The 21,554-nt window shown below is 47.2% G+C and overlaps 1 protein-coding gene across 4 annotated transcripts in view; it reads left to right on the top strand.

Moving 5' to 3' along the window:
• The window catches only part of AKAP13 (A-kinase anchoring protein 13), a 203,070-nt gene extending 189,128 nt beyond the window's left edge, over nucleotides 1–13,942 (top strand). For 2 of the 4 annotated variants that reach the window (XM_015639124.3, XM_015639123.3), the window contains 12 exons: nucleotides 1,518–1,594; nucleotides 2,939–3,120; nucleotides 3,202–3,284; nucleotides 3,610–3,789; nucleotides 4,495–4,659; nucleotides 5,758–5,826; nucleotides 6,725–6,795; nucleotides 7,302–7,346; nucleotides 8,499–8,549; nucleotides 8,893–9,342; nucleotides 11,058–11,370; nucleotides 12,159–13,942. In XM_015639124.3, the coding sequence (XP_015494610.1) occupies nucleotides 1,518–1,594; nucleotides 2,939–3,120; nucleotides 3,202–3,284; nucleotides 3,610–3,789; nucleotides 4,495–4,659; nucleotides 5,758–5,826; nucleotides 6,725–6,795; nucleotides 7,302–7,346; nucleotides 8,499–8,549; nucleotides 8,893–9,342; nucleotides 11,058–11,370; nucleotides 12,159–12,208 (1,736 nt within the window). In that variant the 3' untranslated portion in view covers nucleotides 12,209–13,942. The remainder of the gene's footprint in view (nucleotides 1–1,517; nucleotides 1,595–2,938; nucleotides 3,121–3,201; nucleotides 3,285–3,609; nucleotides 3,790–4,494; nucleotides 4,660–5,757; nucleotides 5,827–6,724; nucleotides 6,796–7,301; nucleotides 7,347–8,498; nucleotides 8,550–8,892; nucleotides 9,343–11,057; nucleotides 11,371–12,158) is intronic. The other 2 variants (XM_033516895.1, XM_015639126.3) reach the window with 1 other exon arrangement.
• The last annotated feature ends 7,612 nt before the right edge of the window (nucleotides 13,943–21,554 follow it).

The raw sequence follows: 21,554 nt of genomic DNA, 5'->3' as shown, positions 1-21,554 counted from the left end.
GCACTGAAGATCTCCACTGAATTAAACACTAAATCTCTTAAGGAATCTTTCAGCTGGGACCATGGCAGCAGTGCCTCAGGCTTGGCAGGAAGGCTGGGCTTCCCTTCCTCCCTGCAGCATTAGCTGATTAAATTATGGTCTGTGGGCATGAATGGGGCCTGGGAGCCTGATGCCTTGCTGTGCAGGGAGGTGGTGATAACATGGAATTCTGTGTGGGGTATGATTTATTTTGAGGTTTTGGAAGCAGGAAGTTTACAGATGATTTCTAGGCACCCAAAACTACTACTGCCTTTAGATGGTGGATGAAGCAAGTTCTGCTGCTGTTGTGAAATTGTGATAAGCACAATCTCCATTTGCATTTCTTAGTCATAGAAATGCACAAACATGTCCGTACTGCAAACTCCCAGGGCAAGTGGGTCCTGCAGGCAGGCTGCAGACCAAGGGAGAGAGTAGATTGTTCATATGTTCAGGTTATTTTGTGGTATTGGACATGGAGTACCAAAAATTAGCGGAAGAGCTTTTGTTTAAGGGTTTTAGCATTTCCCCTCTTGCAAAGTGCATGGAACAGAGAAAAAGGCAGTCAAATGCCACCTTCTGAAAACCTCCCAGAGCCTGGATTTCATTTTGCAGCTTTGCTTAAAGTTTAGTGGTTCTTTTATCTGGAATGGATTCTGTCTTCCCAAAACAGACTGGAAGGATTTACCCATGGGATGATTTAAATTTTTGGTTTGCTTCCTTTCTGTCACAAGATTTCCCAAGTACATTACACAAAACCTCTTTGTACCGAGGGGTCTGGGTGGGGCATTACACTTGGTAGTTGCTGTGCAACTTTATGATATGTTATTAGGAGACTTGGAAGGCTCGACGTGTACTCTGGGAAAAGACTGATTTAAAATCCTCTGTTGGCTTGAGGTTGTGTTTCCTTCTCCCGTGAAAGAAAGCCAGGTCCTGTGTTTCACTCAGGCTCCCTTCAGAGTTGTGTTTGTCTGAGAGCAGAATTACTGGTGGCTCCTGAAGTCAGTATTTCCTGGGAAAGAAACTGCAGCTGACAAATGTTGTTATTGCACGATAATTTACACCCTGCAAACCACTCATCAAGAGAACCATAAAACCCAAAACTTCCTGTGCAGATATTTTGCTTGAGGGCTGAAATATTGATTGTTTGAGAAAACAGAGCTATTGAATAAATGTCTGTGGCTTTCACTGTCATGCCCATGTCTCAACTGGTAGGGAGCATGTGGCTGGAGAGGAGCACCCCTTCTCCAGTGGGTGAGAGCAAATCCTGCAGGATGCCCAGGTGCTGATGTGTCCTGCTTAATTCAGAGCTGGTTCAGAGCTAACCTGATCTGGCATCTCCAGGAACTGCCCTTGTTCCTCCTGCCAACTGGGAGGTTAATCCCACTTCCAGGATTTGCAAAACCAGCCCTGTTGTTCCCCAGTGCTGGTGTTATTACAAGAAATCTGTTAAAGGGTGGATTGTGTGGTTGTACTGAACTGCTGTGCTTCTTCTTTTGCAGAAGTCCAGGCTGTTCTCCTCTCTGACATGCTCGTGTTCCTTCAGGAGAAGGACCAGAAGTATGTCTTTGCCTCACTGGTAAGGTTTCAACCTTTTTTCCTTCTTACTTTTCTATGTGAGAGACCCGTGATGTTGTGTTGTGCAGCAAAGACAACAATTGCCTGCTAAACAACTTAATTTTCTTGCTCAGAACATTTTTGTTTGCTGAGCAGACTCTGTTCTTTTTGATGGGAAAACACGTCCTCATGCCCCACCTCCCCTTCCTGCAGCGCCTTGGCACAGCTGATAATTGGCCTTGAAAACCTGCCTGTCACTCGAAACACTTGTGCTTTGCAGTTTGTGCACACTGGAGCAGTGACAGGGCTGGGAGGGGGTGAGGGGATAATGCAAACATTGTAAAAATGAACCTCAGCAGAAGGAAATGTCTAAATACCTTGTGAGCTGCTGTGGGGGGCAGTGAGGTGAAATGCCAGGGCAGTAAATTCAACAGAACAACATGAAAATAAATGTCAGAGAAAAATATATTTGTAATATGAAGGAGCAAAAACATTAGGTTTGAGGGCAGGCCCCTGAAAAGGGCTGGGCACATTGACCTCCTAAAAAAACCTGGTGCCTAATGGAGTCTGCTGGGCTGTACCTTCCAGGCATGGTCTCGACTGGCTAAACCTTGTGACCTTTCCACTCTTTGAGCATTTTGAAAGCTGATAATTTGTTATTCCAGTTCCACCAACCCTCTGCACGGGCTCAGTGCCCTACACAGGGGAAGCTGATTTGCATACAAGTCCTGCTAGTGAAGCAGATTAACCCAGTTGGAGCGTGTGGTACAATGCACAAAGGGGCTGCCTCAGCTGCAGATGACACAGCAGCCTGGGGATGTTGTAACCCAGCAGGCTGATGACACAGAGACCATAGCACATGGTGAACATCACCTCACACATGAGTTCTCACATAGGAGTCATCTGTGAGTGTCTGAGAACAGCAGAGGTTTTGTGGGATTTGAAGATAAGACTTTATCCTGGAGAGAGATGGTGAAGATCCTGTGTGTGAAGCAGGCTAGCAAGCTGCACCAAGTGTAAGGAGCTGTGATATTAATGACAGGGGGAGTGTGGTTAGGAGGAAATGAGATCAGAGCAAAATATGGTACAGTTTACAAAACCACAGTTAATTTGAAGTAAGTTCTTTCTTGAAATGGAGTGAGGTAAAATTGCTTTTCCTACAGAACTGTTAGAGGAAAGCAAATCCATCCCTTTTGTTTGACCCCATTGAAATGATTTTGTTTTTTTTTAATTAGCCAATATGTTCAGAAAATGTTTACAAACCTGAGAGATGTAGCACTATGGTTTATTGGGACCTTTTCTATGCTAGTTTAAATCTGGGAGCTAGCTCTGGTCACCCTCCTCATCCGTTTCTTTCCATCTGAAGGACCAGAAATCCACAGTGATCTCTCTGAAGAAGTTGATCGTACGAGAAGTAGCTCATGAAGAGAAGGGTTTGTTCCTGATCAGCATGGGTGGAAAGGACCCTGAAATGGTGGAGGTCCATGCCAGCTCCAAGGAAGAGCGCAATGGCTGGATACAGATCATTCAGGACACAGTGCACACCATGTAAGACACTCAGCTGCTCTTGTGAGGCAGGGGGTGCACTGGGTGTATTCCTGTGGTAATTGAGCCATGTCTCCTGTCCAGGGATAGAGATGAAGATGAAGGAGTCCCGTGTGAGTCTGAGTTGGAAAAGAAATTGTTTGATGCAAGAGTGAGAGGACTGAAAGGTAAAATCTGCCTGGAACAGAGCTGGGGAGCCATTGTGGAAAAATGTACGGGAGTTTTTGGGTTGGGTTTTGTGGTTGAACTGTGACTTTTCTCAATCCTGCACCTAGCAAAATAACTGCAGTCCTGGTTTGCAGCTCGCCTTCCTTGCATTATTTATTTTCCGAGCCCGCTGTGCCAGATTGCCCAGGGCATTGTCGTGCTGCCAAACCCAGCAGATATTGTCATGCTCCACTAGATGGGGCCAATATCTCAGGAATCGCTCAGGTTTCCTTGTCAAAGCTTTTATTTTCTGTCTTCATCCCTGTTTTCTGTTGACCCCCACAGAACAACTTCAGCAGAAGGATAAACAGATCCTGCTCTTGCTGGAGGAGAAGACGAAGATCTTCCAGGACATGGCAGACAGTTCTGTGCAGGAGGAGACCCCAAGCTCCAGGCTGCTCTTCAGATCCAGAACAGAAGAGGCTCCAAAAGGAGAGGCAATCATGAAAAGTGCAATAAATGAAGGTGAGCCAGTCATGTGACATGTAAATTATAGCAACCAACTATAATTGGTTACATTCAGTGAAGACATCAGTTCTCAAGCACCAGTTTTGCAGGGGATGTCTTCTCTTTGTCAGAATAACATGATAAGGAGAAACTGCTCCTCATGGTGTTGTCTCAGGGACAGGTGATGAGGATCAGGAAAGGAAACAGATATTGGGGGTGTTGAAATAGGGCAGGAAAGTCAGCACAAAGAAAACCATGCATTGCACCTGCTTTGGGGTCAGGAGCAACATGGGATTTATCCTTGGCAGAAATTTGGACCATCCAGGCTTTTGCTGTTCTTCAGTCTCAGCAAGATATGAGGGTGGGGTTTGGGTTCCAGCAGGAGCTTGTGGTGCCTGCAAGGGACAAGCAGTTGTTGACAAAGGCAAGGGGAGATGGAAACTCTGGCTACTTTCCAGTATGATCTTTGGAAGGGCTAAAATTACTAAATGGTGTTGTCAGGGGTTGCCTGAGGGAAGAGAGGGAGGTGTATGCTTATGCAGACAGTTGGAGTAAGTGGTCAGAGTGAGTTTTTGCAGGGGCAATGTGTACTGTTCATGTGATTGTCACAGAAACCTAGATTCTTTGTACACCAAACAATTTCTGATCTGAGCTCAGGCAGGGATGAAAATAGCTCAGAAACCTGAGGTGGGCTTTAACAAAGTCATTGCTGCTTTTTATCAGTTGAATTACTGCAAGACCTGGTGAACAGGAGCCTGGGCACTGCCCTTGGACAGCAGGTCAGCAGCACTGCCATGGATCAGGAGGGAGGGGTTGGCCCCATCTCACTCCCTAGAAGGGCAGAAACTTTTGGAGGATTTGACAGTCACCAGATGAATGCCTCCAAGGGTGAGTAGTTCTGTGAGTGCACTTCAGAATTTGTTAATAATATACATCATCATATCCTCTTGCTTCAGAAGGGCTTCAGCTGGTGGTTTGGGTTTCACAACTCCTCTCCAACAATAGTTGATAGATTAAATCACAGATTAGGTAAAAAAGCCTCTGTACAGGTGGGTTGATGGTAGCTGAGAACCTGTGGCTATATGAGAGTTAAACATTTGAACTGTTCACTCCTCTCTGTGCTCTCTCTGAGTAATACTCGCTATTTTACTTACGTGCCACATGAAAGCATTTAGCTTCTCAATAAATTAGTTTCTTCGTGTTATTGCAATATTTACAGGTCTGTTCTTTGTTCTTCACCTTTCTTCCCAGTAAGAGCTTGATGCTGTTGCATTTACAAATGGATGTGGATATTGCTGAATCAAACACCTTCTCCCCTGTCCCTGCTCTCTATGCATTTATGTTCCACCTACATCTGCATGTATTATTCCTCCAATTAAGTCTCTCCCAAAGAAATGCGTGACTACTTATTTCAGCTGCATAGTTGGCTGCTTCCCAATGCCCTCTTTCTTTGCTCTAGTCATCAGAAACTTCCCTGTCCTCAAATTCCTTTCTCTGTGGTCTCACTCACACTCCCAATACAACCAGTTTTGCTGTGCTAGTGTCTGTCTCAGCACTGGGATCGTTGGACCTCGTCTGACCTCCTGCATTAAAGGAGCAGTGTTAGCTCCAGACAGTCAGACATGAGAGCTATGTAGAGGATTTCCCAGCTCTACTGGAGAGCTGCAAAGCCCTCCACAGGCCTCGTCATCATGATGACAAATACACTGACACCAGAGGGGTTTGTTGAGGGTTGTGCCTCTCTCTGTTGCAATGATGAATGGGACAACCTCAGGCTGTTGCCCAGATCTAAGTCTTCTGTAGAAACACCCTCTGATTCTAACTCAGTAGTTGTAGGGTCTTGGGAGATTCTGGGAAAAGAATGTAGGGCCTATTTGTTCTGCCCAGGAGGTATGAAACCTGGCATTCTCTGCAGTTCTTCTGATCACAACCTGTGAAACCTCGGGCCAGGCTTATAACATGACTCCCCTTCATTCTCCCCTCCAGCAAAGCAGAAGGGAGGAGTTTCCTCCTGCAGAGAGGTGGAAGGTCCCAGGACGTGGCGCAGGAGAGCAGGTCTGTTAGGAGGACTTGAGGGTCAGCCTCTCATAGCAGGGCCAGTCTCAGGGGTGGGGGGAGGAGAGGGCCTTTACACCAGGTGTGTTGTCCTTCACACAGCTGCAGATTCAGGTTTATGTAAAGTTCTTTATCTTTAAGAGTGGCAGAAGGAAGGTTGCCACTGCAGGTGTGGGTTTTCCCTATGGGCTGCATCTCAGCTTGCAATGGGAGTACAAGAGTTTTGTCAGGAGCTAGGGGATGGAAGGTCTGTGTGACTCCTTTTGAGCATAAAGGGCAGCACAGGGGAGGGTCAGAGCCCTCCTGTCCCCACAGGTCAGCTGAGTCCTGTTCAGGAGCACTGATATGAGCTGTCCAGGGGGAAGTTAGAAAGAGAAGCCCAGTGTCCCTTTGAAGATCCAGGTATCTGATAGCTAAGGTTAATGATAAATTGTTAGCATAGAATTACACAGGGTGTTGCACAGCAGTATCTGACCCAGATGTAAATTAACTTGCACAAGAGAGGCATTGAAACTATACCTGCAATAATATACCCTGATATGATTCTGTTATCATCCTCCATCTGCTCTTATGCTGCCTCATGTCTTCTCAGCAAGTATTCTGTGGTAGTAGTATTCTGCAGGGGCTAGACAGAGCACCAGTTAATAGCAGTGTGCTGAATTTATCAGCACGTTCTCTGAAACCAAAGTCAACCCTAATCTAAATTCACATCCACTTTTTCTGGTAGTGCTGACGTGTTCCGTATATTTAGGGCTCAAATTCATTTAGTTGAAATGTCAAGAGCTCTCTGTCCTCTTTTGTGAAACATGTGAGTTTCCTGTATTAAATTTCTCAGACTTTAGCAAGTTCATTTCTGCCTTAAAATGAAACCGATGTCAGTGCTGGCTTCTTCCTTTAGGTGGAGCGAAAGATGAAGGCGATGATGCTCAGGACCTTCGGAGAACAGAGTCAGACAGCATTTTAAAGAAGGTACAGCTTGGTTTGTGTGTCTGCCACCACTGAGTTCAGATTCCAAGAGTGACAGCTCTAGCCTTGAAAAATGCCTGAAATCTTTTTGACAATCAGCTACATCCTAATGAGTTAAAAATAAAATAAAACATGAAATATGCACCCAAAGCCACTGACCTGAAAACCACGGCAAATCAGTTATACTCCTTGGTGTGGCACAGGTTAGCTACCATCTGTCTGCAGGTCAGCCAAAGCATGTGTTTAATTTTGCATTGTTACTGAGATTATAAGGTCAGCTACAACCTTGAACCTTTTCTTTCTGGGGATCAATCCATCACATAACTGCAAAATAACACCTAATTAACATTTCGTTCTATATGATTCTAAGTGGCCTAAAAACATGCATGAATTCTCCCAAAATGGAGGGTGGAGGGGAGTATTTAATGGATGTGTCATTAGTTCAGCTTCAGAAGACGTTTGCTATGATTTTTCATTGTCCTCATATTAAATTTGTGATCTTGTCATAGGGTGGAAATGCTAATTTGATGTTCATGCTGAAAAGGAATAACGAGGTAAGAATTGATTCCATTGCTCAGCTGTTCCCTTCATTTAAGTGGCTAGAGAATTTGTCTCAATAGGTGATAATGTAGAAGAGAACACATTTAATTTGCTGAAACACATCTAGACTTTTAAATACATTAAGTTGAACCCACTGTGTCATTTATTTGTTTAACCTTGGATGTTTAGACAGGGAATTCACTGATTGTCATCTGCTTGCCAGCAAGATGATATGTGCTGATTATAAGCAGCAAGGGTTAATTACCACCAGGATGCACAGGGCTGTATTTATTGTGCATCTGCAGACAGAGAGAGTTTAATTTTATGTTGCAGGTGCAGTGAATTGGGGCAATTAGATTTCTATTCTCCCTTTGATACACATTCATAACTCCCAATTAGCATTAATGACAAAATGAGAAGCAGTTCTCTTAATACTGGCTATCACTCCTCTACTGCAAATACTGAAGTGCTCTTTTTTCTTCTTGAAATTAATTGTAGGATATGAGAGATTCTGAGAAATTTTTAGCTAGGCTAAATTTAGGGATAGGGCATCACTCCAAAGTATCTTGCTCTGTATTGATGCATGAGGTGTTTGCATTTCTATACTTTCAGAAAGCCTCCAAGAACACACCTGCTGCACTTGTGTGCCTGCTGTAGTGCAGCTTTTCTGCCTTGTGGCAGTGGGTTTTGTATGGGTCAGCTGGGGGGGAAGGGTACAAATAGTCCACATCTATTTAAAGATTGCTTTTTTCTTTCGCCCCTTGCATTTTTTTTCCTGAAATTTCTAAGTGAACTTTTAGGCTTCATCTGAGCTACTCAGCTTGTTCTTGAACAAGCTGATGCTGTGGGAAATGGTTAGCAGAGACAGCCCAGGACTTCCCATGAGCTCTGTGCTGGGTGGTGCTTCTGGAGAGGTTCCTTCCCCTGCTGCAGGGGACAGCTAGGGAAGGGAGGAAGGTGATGCCAGGCGCTTCTGGGAGATGTTCAAGGGATGTATTGGTGTACTGGGGATTGATGCAGTCATTGCAAGGGAAGAGTGAGGAAAAGCAGGGTGCAGAGGGATGGCCGTGCAGCTTGTCAGACCCACTGGTGGGACACAGAGCAAGAGAGGGTGCTGTCCACAGCACTTAGTGAGATCTAACAGCAACACCTCTGTTTTCTCACAGCAGGTCCTCCAAACCATTACCAGCCTCCATAAGCTGCTCAGTGCTTTGCAGGTAGGCTTAGCTGTTCATCCTGCTCCCACACACTGCTTGCCTGGGCTGCCAGTCGTGCTTTGCCCCTTGTCCCCCCTTCTCGTGTCACAACCCTGCATGGCTGGACATCCCAGGGCCAGCTTGCAGGCTGGAATGAGCTGCTGCCAGAGGGAACCAGTGCTGGCCTGAATTTGGGAAGCTGCTGGGGGAGGTGCTTTGCCGGTATGCTCTGGTAACCAGGCAGCAGTGCTGGGCTCCAAGTTTAGTGGGAGAAGAAGGGGTTCAGTACAGCACTCTGAGATTTTCAGGGATGGACCTGTCCCCACAGAGGGTGCTGCAGTGATCTCTGTCTCCTCTCTCCCAGGGCGTGGTGCTGCAGCAGGACACCTACGTGGAGAGCCAGAAGCAGTCTCGGAGCGAGAAGGCTCCCAGCCGAAGCTCATGCCGGCACACCTCGCTGGCGGAGCAGGAGAAGCAGCGCAGCCTGGAGAAGCAGCGCCAGGAGTTTGCCAACCTGAAGAAACAGCAGACACAGCACCAGGAGGAAAGGCAGAGGAGGGAGAAGGAGTGGGAAGTGCGGGAGAAGGAACTGGCAGAGCACGAGGCCGAGCTGGCCCAGCGCGAGGAGCAGGTGCAGAGGCTGAGGCAGGAGCTGGAGCGGGAGCGGGAGGAGCTGCAGGTGAAGAAGGCGGCCTACCAGCTCGACCTGGAGAGGCTCCGCATGGCACAGAAGCAGCTGGAGAGGGAGAAGGTGCAGCTGAAGCAGGACGTGGAGCGATTCGCTCAAATGCGGCAGGAGCCTGACCACAACCAGGTAAATGATGCCAGCAGCCAGGCTCCTAGGGAGGCTGATGCCTGCAGGGAGCTCCCAGCCAGCTCCTGGGTGAACTGCATGCCTCAGAGGGCACACAGCTGGTGCCAGCCCAGCCCCACACATGTGGGGACTGGCATTTAAAACTGGCTCTTCCTTTGCACAGGATGCACAGTGCTGCACTTTTTGCACCTCTGGAGCTGCTGAGGCACTGCCAGTATTGGTGCTTCACGGTGTCTTGGGGGTGCCTGGCCAATGCTGGGCAGCCTGAGCTCTGCCCCCTTCCCTGTGTGTGTGTGTGCTGGGGATGGCAGAGAGGAGGTGGCAGGCTCCCAGGGAAGATGTCCCAGGCAGTCCCAGGGGTTGACACTGCCTGATGTTGGCCTTCACCCGAGGGCTGAGCTCTGGGGAGTGGCCAGGCAGAGGGGACAGCCTGAGTGTTGTGGGTAACATGCAGCCTCCAGCTGTCACAAACACCACTTGTGAGGCTGATAACTGCAGGGCAAGGCTGTTGACATGCTGACATCCATCTCCAAAAGCATTCTCAATATCCAGCAAAGAGATGGCATTGCCCCTGTCCTGAAAAGATGAGCACCTGCAGTCCAATTGTGGCTCAGTGAGAAAAGCTCCCCAGCTCTTCTGGAAGAGGCTTTTGGTGTCTGACTGCTCGCAACTACAAAGAAAAAACCACACACAGATCCTGGTTTGGGCATTTTTCAGCAAGCTATGGTTTATTCCTTTATAACTGTGCAACAGTCTGACTGAGGAGAGCAAGCACCACTGGGAAAGCATGGACTGAATTTAATCCTTAAGCCTGTTGATCATTTGTTTGTTTGTAACTCACTAACTCTGACTAATTTGCTTAGAGCTGTAGCAGAGTTAGGTTGTAAGTGTTGGATTGCATAGTGGGAATGATTTTGGATGCCTGAATGGCCTAATTGTGGAGCTGAGCAGAGAGCTCTGAAAAGCTGATCACCAAAGGAGGTCCTGCTCCCTCCCACCTGGCTCCTGAACAAGCCAGAAGTTTTCCAAGCAGCCAGTGAAGCTGTTCTAGCTCCATGCACTTGTAGACAAGGGACATGGGAGAGGCTGAGAAGTAAAATGCCTGCAAGGCCTCAGAGATTTAGGAGAAGGAAGCACCTTCTCAAGGCAGGTATCTGACTGACATTGCAGAGCTATTAATAGAGTGTTCAGTCGAGCTTTGTTGGGCCTTGTTTTGATCTTCCCTTTGAATGTGCAAGCTCAATTACATCCTGAGACAGCCGTTAGGGAAAAAAGAAATCAGGAAAACTGCTTTTGCTTTCATCTTTTACTTGGGAAGGCTTCCTTTGACACATGGTGCTCCTGTGCCATGTGCTGGCGTTCCCTTCTCAGAGAGGCACGCTGCTCCTTGGCCTCCTGCCACCATCTGTGTGTGCAAACGATGCAGGGTGAGTCTTGCTATTGAGATCTTAGAGAATATTTGCCCTTGGCTTGTTGATACATAGCAGAGTACATGTAGGAGCAAAAGATAGTGGAGTGTTACTCTTTGTATGCCTCGTTTTTTCATCTTGAACAGAGAGGGCTTTTCTCTCTTCACTTTGCCTGGATGGGGACAACGTTTTACCGGGTGAAGGGGCTGGATGTTCACAAGAACAACCTCTGTGAGTGGTCTGGGACGTGCCTTTTCTATCCATGTTCTCTGCTAGCCTCTTTCATGAAACACTTTTCCTTTCTAGGTTTCAAATCTACATGAGAAACTTGCAAGAGTCTCCTCCCAGTCCAGCATAGATGAATCCTCCATGCAGAAAAACCCTTCCCTTCCTAAACAAGGGCACTTTGATGCAGAACTGTCTGTCTCCCCCAAAAGGAACAGTCTTTCAAGGACACACAAAGAGAAAAGCACTTTCCATTTGCTTAGCACAACAAACCAGACTAACAAGGCAGCTGAGGAACAGACCCAGATGCCTACTCGCCTCTTCAGTTTAGCCAAACCAAAGGAGAAGAAGGAAAAGAAGAAAAAGAGCAGGGGACATCGCTCCCAACAGTCTGGTGAGTGTGAGGGGAGCTCACAGGTGTTTTTTCAGGGTTGGTAAGATGGCTGTTTTCCTTCTGGCAGCAAACTTGTGGAAGCCACAAAATCTGGCTTTAAATGAGGATGGTGACACAGGGATGGGGAAAAGAAGCTGTGCTGAGCGGACTTCCCAGTTTGAAGTGACCTTCCATGGGGTTTTTGCCTGTTCTGCAGCCCTCAGGGTTGTCAGAGGGACACACATTCTTCTCATTGTTTCTTCCCATCCCATCCTGAGCAGCCTCCATGGGCTAGATTCTCTGCTTCAAGGAGGAAAATGTTCTGCTTCAGTGTCAGTGCTTGCAGAAGGAGCTGCTGTTGCAGCTCCTGAGGCATTGATGTCTGCTTTAGCTCTGTGACAGTTTGGAAGTGATACCCACAAGCCTTCTGGTGGCCTCTCCCTTCCCCTCAAGCTGGTCTGTTTTGTCTCTTGATCTGAAACAAAAACATACAGGGTTTTTCTTGTCTGGCAGTTTTGCATCCCCTTAGGACTCAGAGCTGCACCTCAAACCTCTGACCCACATGAAATTTGATCACATGCCCTCGGATGACCGGTTTCATTCATGCTAGCTCACTGATGTTTTCCAGCTTGTGCACAGGAAATCTCACCCAATACAAGATGTAATTTCATGGTAGCTCATCAGGGAACTGAACATCTTTTAAGGGGCCCAGTGGATTTGGCAGACAGTGGGGTTTCTGTGCACACGGAGCCCTGCTGTGTTCCTGTGTTCCCATAGTGATTCCCACATGATGTTTTTTGGTGCTACAGATTCTCACTCGTCAGAAGCACCTCCAGAGGGTGAGGAGATCTTCTGCTGAGCATGGACTGTTCCAGTGGTCACTCGTGGCATTGGCACCGTGGACACCTCCCTGCCTGTGACACAGCACGTGGCTGGTGCCTGCTCTGGACAAGCATCTGGAGGTTTTAAATAAAACATGTTCTGAAGTCTGCTAAGTGGTGGATAAGGGCCTCTCCTGTGGTTTTAGGTGAATTCTCCCTGCAGAGGCTGTGCCTGCACAGCACACAGGACCCTCTCCCTGTGCAAACCTGGTGTCAAATGGATTGGGATAGATGTTGTCTGTCTCACTGCTAAAGGATGAGAGAACATAGCCTTAAGGGGTCTGTGCCTTCCAATTCCCCTTTTCTGGGGAAAAGAACCAAAACCAAGCATTTAGCAAAGATTAAGACTCACAAATGGTGCACACTGGCATATATAGATACACTGTATATATACATATATGTATCTGTGTATCCACTGGGATATGCTTACAGTCCCTACAGCTGAGGTCCACCCCTGGGGATAGGTGATACCTGAGGACTTTCTGGGAGTGTGTTGATATTAAATACCTTGCCCTTACTGCTCTGACTGTAACACAGTGACCTGCACACCCCTTTTGTGCTCATGGGATAGGGGCTGTTTGGTTTCAGAAGGGTACCTTACACCAGGAAGCAGTAACAGCATTCAGAAGCAACAACTCAGAGGATAAAAATTAAAACTTAAAGTAAATCTGAACTAATTCTGTGGGCCAGAGGAATCAAACGTCAGGCTTTTTCCACAGTCAAGCAGAACATTACTGGGTATATTTAATATGGCACCGAAAAGAGAATTTTGGTAGGCTGGTAAGGCAGTCCCATGGAGCCAGAACAAACTGTTCAAATGGAAACAACAGTAAGCAACACTTTTTTTAAACCATCTCTTTGAACTCTAGCTCACTCCCTCCCATCCCCAAACTAAAGATTATGTTTTTGCTGGAACAGAGCTCTCCATTTGACATTATAAGCCTAATGACTGACTGGGGGGGTGGCTGAAAATCTGCTTTTAGGGATCTTTGTTATGTTCTTTGAGTTTTCTTAGCCTGCTTTTTGTGCTCCCATTGGGCTTCTGTTTCTCTGGATTTTCTCACCTGCCCTGATCGTTTCTGAGGCAGAGTGAGAGCAGCAGTGTCCGAGCAGGTCAGAGCGGGGCAGGCTCTGAGGAGATGGCTCCTGTCCCTGTGGCTGTGCAATACCAGGCACTTAGGAACCATTTCTGGAGAGAAAAAGGTTCTGGTGGACAAAAACCCCCTGTGGGCCAGGCCTGGAGTTCAGTGTGGCGTGTCCCCATGGTGCAGAACAGGAAGGTCCAAGGGCAGCTCTTGCTGTGCCAGCTGTGGGGTGTCTGTAGAGTTGTGGAATACAGGGATGTGTTCAGTGGGGGAGGAGAACTGCAAGGAGAGGCTTTTCTCAAAAATCACCTTTCTTCCAAACCCTGTCAGGAGAATTACCCTAGTGGATTTGTAAATGGTTATCAACTTCAAAATAGATCAAAGTTTTGCTCGAGAGTTTGAAGCTGTCAGGTGCATTTCCTTTCCTACCAGTTTTTTTCTTTGAAATAACAAATAATTTCTCTTCTTGTACTATTGTTTGATTTCAGTTTGCTCTCAGGCCTGTCATGAGTTGGTGACACACAGCAGTTTTCAGAGTTAGTGCTGATGAATATCAGCAGCATTGATGGTGAGGTGGATGCTTAGGCTGGGCTGTCTTGGTGCAGGAACCCTGCTTGCTTTGGAAGCTCTCTATACTATTAAAAGTCAGAAGAAAAAGAGAGAAAAAAAAGGAAAAAGGGTTGAGATTTATTTTTGGTTTCTTTTTAATATTATTTGGTGCTTGTTCTTAATTGCAAGCAGGGCTTGCAAAAATATTTATCTTTCATTTTATCTGAAAGAATTTTTTTAAAAAGTGTTTACTTAGTTTTATTTTTTTATTTGCTTTTGTTGGGGGAATAGTTTGAGGTTTTTTTTCTCTTCCCCCCTTCTTTTTTTTTATTTGTTTTGTTTTCTTACCAAAAGATTGGTAAACCAAATATTCTCATCTCCCTGTTTCCTACAAACCACGGGGTTGAGCAGTGCTGCTTTGCAGCTCATTCCATGCCCTAAGTCACACAATTTCAGCTGAGAGCTTTCTTCAAGGCAGAGCATCTTCAGGCCAAAAAAAGTCTGGAAAAAGACACAGTGACTTCAGACAAGGCTCCTCCTGTAAATTAGTGTCCTTATTTAAACACTTTGGTTAGGTTTTCTCATTCCTTTTGGAGGCAAAGGAGAAAGGAAAGCATGGAGTGCCTGGCAGTGATGGAGGGTACAGTTGCTCTCCTGGACCCGAGGGGAGCTGAAGAAGTGGGATAGACAGTGGGAAGGTGCAGGTGGTGTGGTGTTACCTTTGTCATAAGAAAACCACCAACTTCAGCAAGTAACTTCTGCCCTGCTATTTATGCATCTGCAAACACAAATGTGCCAAGCTGAAATTTTTGGAAACCAAAGCAGTGTGTGGCTCATTTACTGTTGTGTGAACAGAATCAGGGCACTGGTACATCTGAGCTCCCCTCAGTCTGGAACAGCCTTTGCCACTATGAACTTTTCAATTTATCCCACTGTCTTTTCCCCAGTCCCAGCACATGCTGTATTCACAACATAGCAACATCCACTGGCTCTGAGAAGGGCACCAAAAGGCAGATGTGTGACCCAGGGCAGCAGGATTGAGTCTGCCTGGCTTCACCATCTCTCATGACCTGTGCAAATCAAAAAGAGCATTCAGTGCCTGAAGTGCAAATGCTGTTGGCTAAGTCATCTCCCAAGGTCCCTGTGGTTCCTTGACAGAAACCACAGGTATGAGTCAGAAATACACTGACCAGAGATCCTGTGTATCAAAACTGTTTGTGTCTTAAATTCTGGTGGACAGACATTTGTCCCTGGAGGATGTCTGTTACTGTATGATTCACTTTTTTGGAATGAAGCCTTTCCTCCCACACTGCTTCCTCCTTCTTTCACCTTTAGGAAGGTAAGGGCTTGTTTTTATCTCTTTAGCCTTTTATTTTTCCCATCTCAGGTTTTCTTTGGAAAGGCTTGGCATGGGTTCCTAGAGTCAGATTCCTGCTCTGATCTCTGAAGCTTGTCTAGCGTTGTCTGCTAGAGTATGGTCCCAGCTTGACAGCACCAAAGCCTTTCCTCTTCCTGGCCTTAAAATTACATTTGCTCCAGTTCCATGCCTGGCATCCATCCTTGTTGAAACCATGTTATTTCTTCAGCCCAGCCTGTTGCTAGTTCCAAGAGCCAGTCCCTTGATCCCATTTGGAGCACCCAAACCAGCCTGTTTGCATTGGGCTCCTGGGACTCAGAGCAGGTTCAAAAACATCTCTTTGAAGCCCATGTTGTTGGGGAAGAGGATCCTGCAAGGACTCTCAGAGCTGTTTGTGCTGGTGCTTCATGGAGGGCAGAAATCACATTTGATTTTCTTGGCCTGGTCTTTGCCACTGCCCAGCAGGAGGGGTTTCAGTGTCCAGGGAAAGTGAGAGTGTGGGCTCAGACAAGTACAGAAGTGGCCAGGATTAGCTGGAGGTGCCAGAATACCCAGCAGCAGAGTAGCTGTAGCAAAGGGTGGGAGACTCGATGGGGTTTTGTGGGCTTGGCTTTAGATTCTTTTAAATGAAGTGATCATCTCAACATGTAACTTGATGTCAGTTTGATGTCATAAAGCACTTTAAATGGAACTGGTCTTGCCCCTTTTAATTATGGTTATTTGGAGACAATCAGTTTTGCCATTGCTTCCTGCACTTCCCAGCAAAATCAGAGCTTCAAGTAGGTGTGCTCCTGGTTTGGTTTGCCATTTCCCTGAGAGGGGAGGAAGGGCCAAGCTTTTTGTATTGTTCTTAGACCAAAGTGGGTGCAAACCTGACTACAGTACCACTGCAGATAGGTTAAGTGGCAGGACAAGAGAACTGGCTTCTGTTGGCTCAGGTACATCCCCCAGGAGAGCCCATGTCAGCTTCACCATCACCTTCCTCACAGCAGCTAGGGAAGCAGCCCTGCCTGTGGTTTTCCCTCCCTCTCCTTTTCCTTGGAGAAACTCAGAGTGAAGGAGATGTGAGGGGATGCATCCAAATAAATCAGGCCCTTTCCATGCACCAAGGTATTTACTGCCAGGCCACTGGGACATCTCCAGCTGCCCTCCCTGGGACAGGAGCTGTCATCCCCACTGAGGGTGGACTCTTCCTGCTGGAGGTGTGCTGGCAGCACAGTAATGCCATCAGCTTGTGTGGGTTTGTATCCAGAGTCTGATCACCACTGCACCTTCCTTAAGTCCCTAGGATATGTCACAGCTGTTGCTGTAACACCCAGTCCTTCCATGTGCCAGCTAGTCAGAAGAGGTTCTTCAGGTGCCAAATCCCAAGGAAGCTGTCTAGGATATCTGTGGCATGGAGCAAGGGAGGACTAGGCAGGGGACACAGGAGAGTATCTGCTAAAGTCCCACAAAACATTCCTTGTTAACCAGAACTCTGGAAATTATTTTGCCTGCTGGCCAGGTTTGGGAACTTACCATGATTTAGGGCACCCTTTTAAATAAAAAACCTCCCCTGCTGCTCGTAACTCTTGCTTCATTTCTCAGAAGAGGCAGCAATCCACCATTCTTCATTGGTGATAAAGCTAATTTTAAATATAGGTGAACTGAACTGGCCAAATCTCCTATACCTTGTGCTCTTCAGTCATGAGAAGTTAACACCAGCTCCCTTCACACCTGCATTTCCAGGGCTCTGTGCCCTTTCCTTCCACATGCATTTCATTGACACTGATGCTTTGCACAAGTATAATTCAGCTTCCATTGCTTGGGGGGAGGGGGGAAGAGGACAACATTCACTGCTTTGCATACAGCTATGAGCTTTGTATGTATTTAAGCTGTCTGTAGGTATCCATCCTTTCCATGCTCTAAGGTAATCTTACTATTTTCTTTATCAATATTAAACACTGACTCAAAAAAAAATGAAATAAAAATCTATGTCCGGTTCAGTTCGCCTATGGTTAAAGTTTAGCCTGGTGTTTATTTTGTACTAATATGGAATGCACTTGAGTAATTCTCAGAACATTGAGGTGTATTATAATAACCTGATATACCTCTGCTTTTGGTTTGTTTCTTATTAAAAAAAAAAAGGAAAAAAAAAAGCTTTGCATTTTCATGTTGAACCCATAAAGAAAAAAAAGTTGGGAAAAAAAAGATTTTTAAAGAAGAGGGTAAAACCTAATTGCTGTATGTTAATTTGTAATTATGTAAAAAGTGAGCAGGTTATTGACTGTAAAATTCTTCAGTTTTTCTGTAACTTGCCAGAAACCATTAGGTTTTGTAACAAGCTTTTATTTATCTTCCTTTTTAGTTATCAGTATCAACCTCTTGTAAAGTCATTCTTCCTCTAAATAAATTTGATTTTAAGTCTGAGTTTTCTGCCTGATTTATTCCCACACCTTTGGTATTTTTGCTGATGACTTTTTTGCACCAAGGCTGAACGAAGAGCCCTAACCTCAACCTGTAATCAAATGTTTGCATTGCCTTTATCAGTTCCATTCCTGTTTGAACCCACTGGACTCTTTATTTTCCTCCACTTACAAGATTTGCATTTTACTGAAGGACAGATGTCCATGTGATAGTCCTTGGGTTTTTCTCCCCCCTGGCCCCACGGGGCTTTTAATCCTTGTACAAGAAGGGGAAATGTCCCAGCTGTTCTCTCTGCCTCTTCAGCCCTGTGATGAGAATAATGGGAGTCTGGGGGCTGCATGTGCTGGCTGATGGCACAGAGTTCCTGTAAGCCCCTAACACAGCTCGGTGTCTAACAAATCCTAGACACAGCTTCTTGGTTCTTTTGGCTTGGAGAACCAGAGATGCTGCATCTCATCTCATGCATGCACGGGACAGGTCCATGATGCTGTGTGGCTTAGGTGTTCCTACATCTCCTGCAAGAAGAGACCCATCAGTAATGCTGTACCCAACATCCAGGTCTCCCCTGGGGAGGCAGTGTAAGGAAGAAGAGTCTTCCTTGTGAGGGTGGTGAGGCACTGGAACAGGTTGCCCAGAGCAGCTGTGGATGCCCCATTCCTGAAGCGTTCAAGGCCAGGTCAGATACAGCTTGGAGCAACCTCCTCTAGTGGAAAATTCCTTGCCTGTGGCAGGGATGGTGGAAAAAGGATCTTTAAGGTCCCTTCCAATCCAAACTATTTTGTGATTCCATGATAAGGTACATGGTGTTCCCAGTGCCTGCAGGCATCAGTCCAGGCAGGAGAGAGTGCCAGGAGTACAGAGCTATGATGATGATGAGAAGTCACGGAGGACCACAATAACTGGGGTTTCCCCACAGCCATTTTCTGCTGGATCATAGAAGTGATCAGTGCTGGCCCTGTACTGCCAGTCCTGCCCAGGCCTCCAGCATCCTCTCCCCAGACAAGAAGCAGGAGACCTGCACCCTTTACCCCCCTGTGTATTGATTTTGAGGCAGAGGAATTGCTTCATTTCCATTTGTTGCTCCACTTGTCTGCAAAGGTACGATTGGGAAGGAGAAAGGGCTGCTTGAGGAGAATCAGATATGTATTCATAGAATATCCTGAGTTGGAAGGGACCCACAATGAGCATCAGCTCCTGACCTGGCACAAGACAGCCCCAGGAATCAAGTATTGATCAAAGCTTTGGGCTGTCAGCTGCTTGGGGTGTTGTGTTGTTCCTCAGCAGGCTTCAGGGAATGCCAGCTCCCGTTAGGCAGCAGTGCACTCGCTGCCTGGTATTTTCCCCTCCTCTCAGCTGTATTGCACATGCTGTTCTGAGAGCCTGAGTCACGTCAATGTACCTGCACCTACACCCTGTCACGCAGCACTTGCTCTAAGACAGGCAACCCCTGGGTGTGAGACAGGAGATGAAAGAGTTGGTTTATCTCGACGGCTGCTCAGTAGTCCCGGTTTTATTTGCATTCCCAGGCATCCCAGCTCACCTATTTACTGAAGTTGAATAAAAGCCTTCACCCAAACTGTTGGCTCCTGGGCTCCTTTTAAAAAGCATGTTTTCCCGTGGCCCCTCTTGGCTCTGCAACCTGGATTCCTGAGAAAAGCACCCCTTGGGGCACCCCCAGCCTTTGCATGGCTGCAGTAAAACAACAGCTGCTGCAGCTGCTGGGAACGGGAGATGCTGCCCTGATACAACAGGCATTGGTCACGGGAGATTGGACAGCACATTTACTGATGACAAACCACATGGAGAAAAGCAAATCCTTTCTGAACTGTGCCAGGGAAAGGCTGGGTTGCAGAGCAAACCAGGCACTCTGAGCTTCTCTGGTCCTGCACAGTGCACTCCTAACACCCCTGTTTGCATTGGCAAACACAAATTGCCTTTGTCAGAGGAGGAAACAAAGGGCCCTGCTGCTCCAGGATACCTCCATGTATTAATCTGACTATCCTTTATTAACCAGCTTTCCACAATTTCATATGCTCACAATTTCCATGCTCTGAGCCATTAGGGCACAGCTAAGACAATGAAATGGATGTTCTCTCCAGACCACAGGGATCAATCAATTTAGATGGTCCCAAGAAAGACTGATGAGTTTCTGAGCATCCCAGCTTTCTTGCCCAGCCTTTCCTTGGCTCCCAAAGTCAGAGAAAAATATCTCTGTGGGTTTGTTGGATGTGGTTGGATTTTTACTGGCAGACTGACCTAAAAGGGGTGACACAGGATCCTTAGAATGGGATGAGCCTCTAAAGGAGCATTGCCAGGCACAGGAGAGGCTCTTTGGAAATGTGGTTCAACATTTGCATTATCTGCATTTCCCCTTCTCTGCCCTTGCCAGGTTCAGTCCTGGCACTGCCTTCAGGGAGAGAAACTGGAGGTCTGGAGGACACAGGTGCAAGCTGGGCTGGGGCTTGCAGACAGGCCACTCATTCAAGGAGGGTTTATTAAGAGAAGGAAAGGCAAAACCCTAATTAGTGCAGTGAGTGAGTGAGATGCCTTGTGATCAGATACAAGGTGAATGGTAAAGGAATGACTTACCCTTGCCATTGAAGGCACCTGGGGCTTGTTAATTTGCTACAGGAATGTTAAATATGGTAAATGTCTTGATTTTTAGGAGGCTGAACCATGTAAAAATTAAGTAGAAAATAGTATTTGACACTAGCAACTGATATGAGCACCCCCAGCTCTCACAGGGATAGGCAGACAGTGGGTGTCCCTTGTGTCTCCCCTAAAGCTGCCTTCACACCTCTTGAATCACCCCCAAACCAGGCTTTGCCCCAGAGCCTGCTCTCCTGCCTCTTTTAGGATGCCCAAGGGTGCAGGTTCAGGATGGGCTCCCCCAGCCCCACTGGAGCTCCTCTGAATGTCAGTACACTGTTTTCAGTCCCTTTGCTCTCCTCCCTCTATGGTCCATCCCTTGCACAGATGCCGCTCGGCTGGCAATTCCCAATCCCCCCTGACCTCTTACCACAGCCTGCCGTCCCTCCCTCCGGCGTCTCCAGATGCTCTTTCTTCCCCCTTTCCTTTCACCAAAGGGCTGCTTCTCACCAGCCGCATCTTTCCAGTGAGCCTAATTAGACAGGAGCCTAATTAGAGCCGAGCAGGAGCGGTGAGTCATTAGCAAAACCCTGTGGGAAGGCCGGGGGCAGGCGTGATCCCGGCAGGGCGGCAGCGTGGGCCGAGGGGCCGGGAGGCAGCGGGAGCTCCGCTGGGTGCTGGGAAGCAGCCATCGGGAAGCAGCCATCGGGAAGCAGCTCCTCTTTGTGTGTTCGTGTGTAATTCCTCCAGACATGACCCAGAAATGGAGGGAAGGGTGTTTACTCTCCTCCCAGCACCTGCCAAGTGGGCCCCAGTGCTGCTGGGCTGGCCTCAGGCTGTCCATCCCACCCAGCCTGGGAAGGTGGAAACCAAAAGGGCTTTTCATGGTGGCCCTTAGGCTTTTTTTCTCCTTGTTTGGTTTCTGCTCATCCCTTTTAACAACCAGCTATCCCCCACGACAGAGTGGAGCCGGTGTCCTGGGGACTGGCTGCCTGCTGGGGCTGTAGGGAGAAGGAGCCCTGCTGTGGTGGAGAAGAGTGATGGCAGCAGTAAAGGGCAGAATTAAAGTGTTTGCTTGGGATAAACCCACAGGACTGGGGATAGATATGATGCCAGGAGTGAGAGACAGGTCCTTCTGTCAGTCATAAAATCATTCTGGCTGTAAGTGCTTCTTCACAAGCACAAGTTGTGCCACCCTGGCCTGGTCGTGGACTGTTCTCAGCAGCCTCTGCCGGGAAAGGAGACCTTCCCAAGAGAGACAGAACTGAAAACCCACAAATTACTTGATTCCTGAGCTCTGTTAGCCCTCAGAGACTGTCAGGAAGAATGAAAGGACAG

This window comes from Parus major, chromosome 10 (assembly GCF_001522545.3).
Source record: "Parus major isolate Abel chromosome 10, Parus_major1.1, whole genome shotgun sequence".
Lineage (NCBI taxonomy): Eukaryota > Metazoa > Chordata > Aves > Passeriformes > Paridae > Parus > Parus major.
This window is presented reverse-complemented; position numbering and strand designations above follow the sequence as displayed.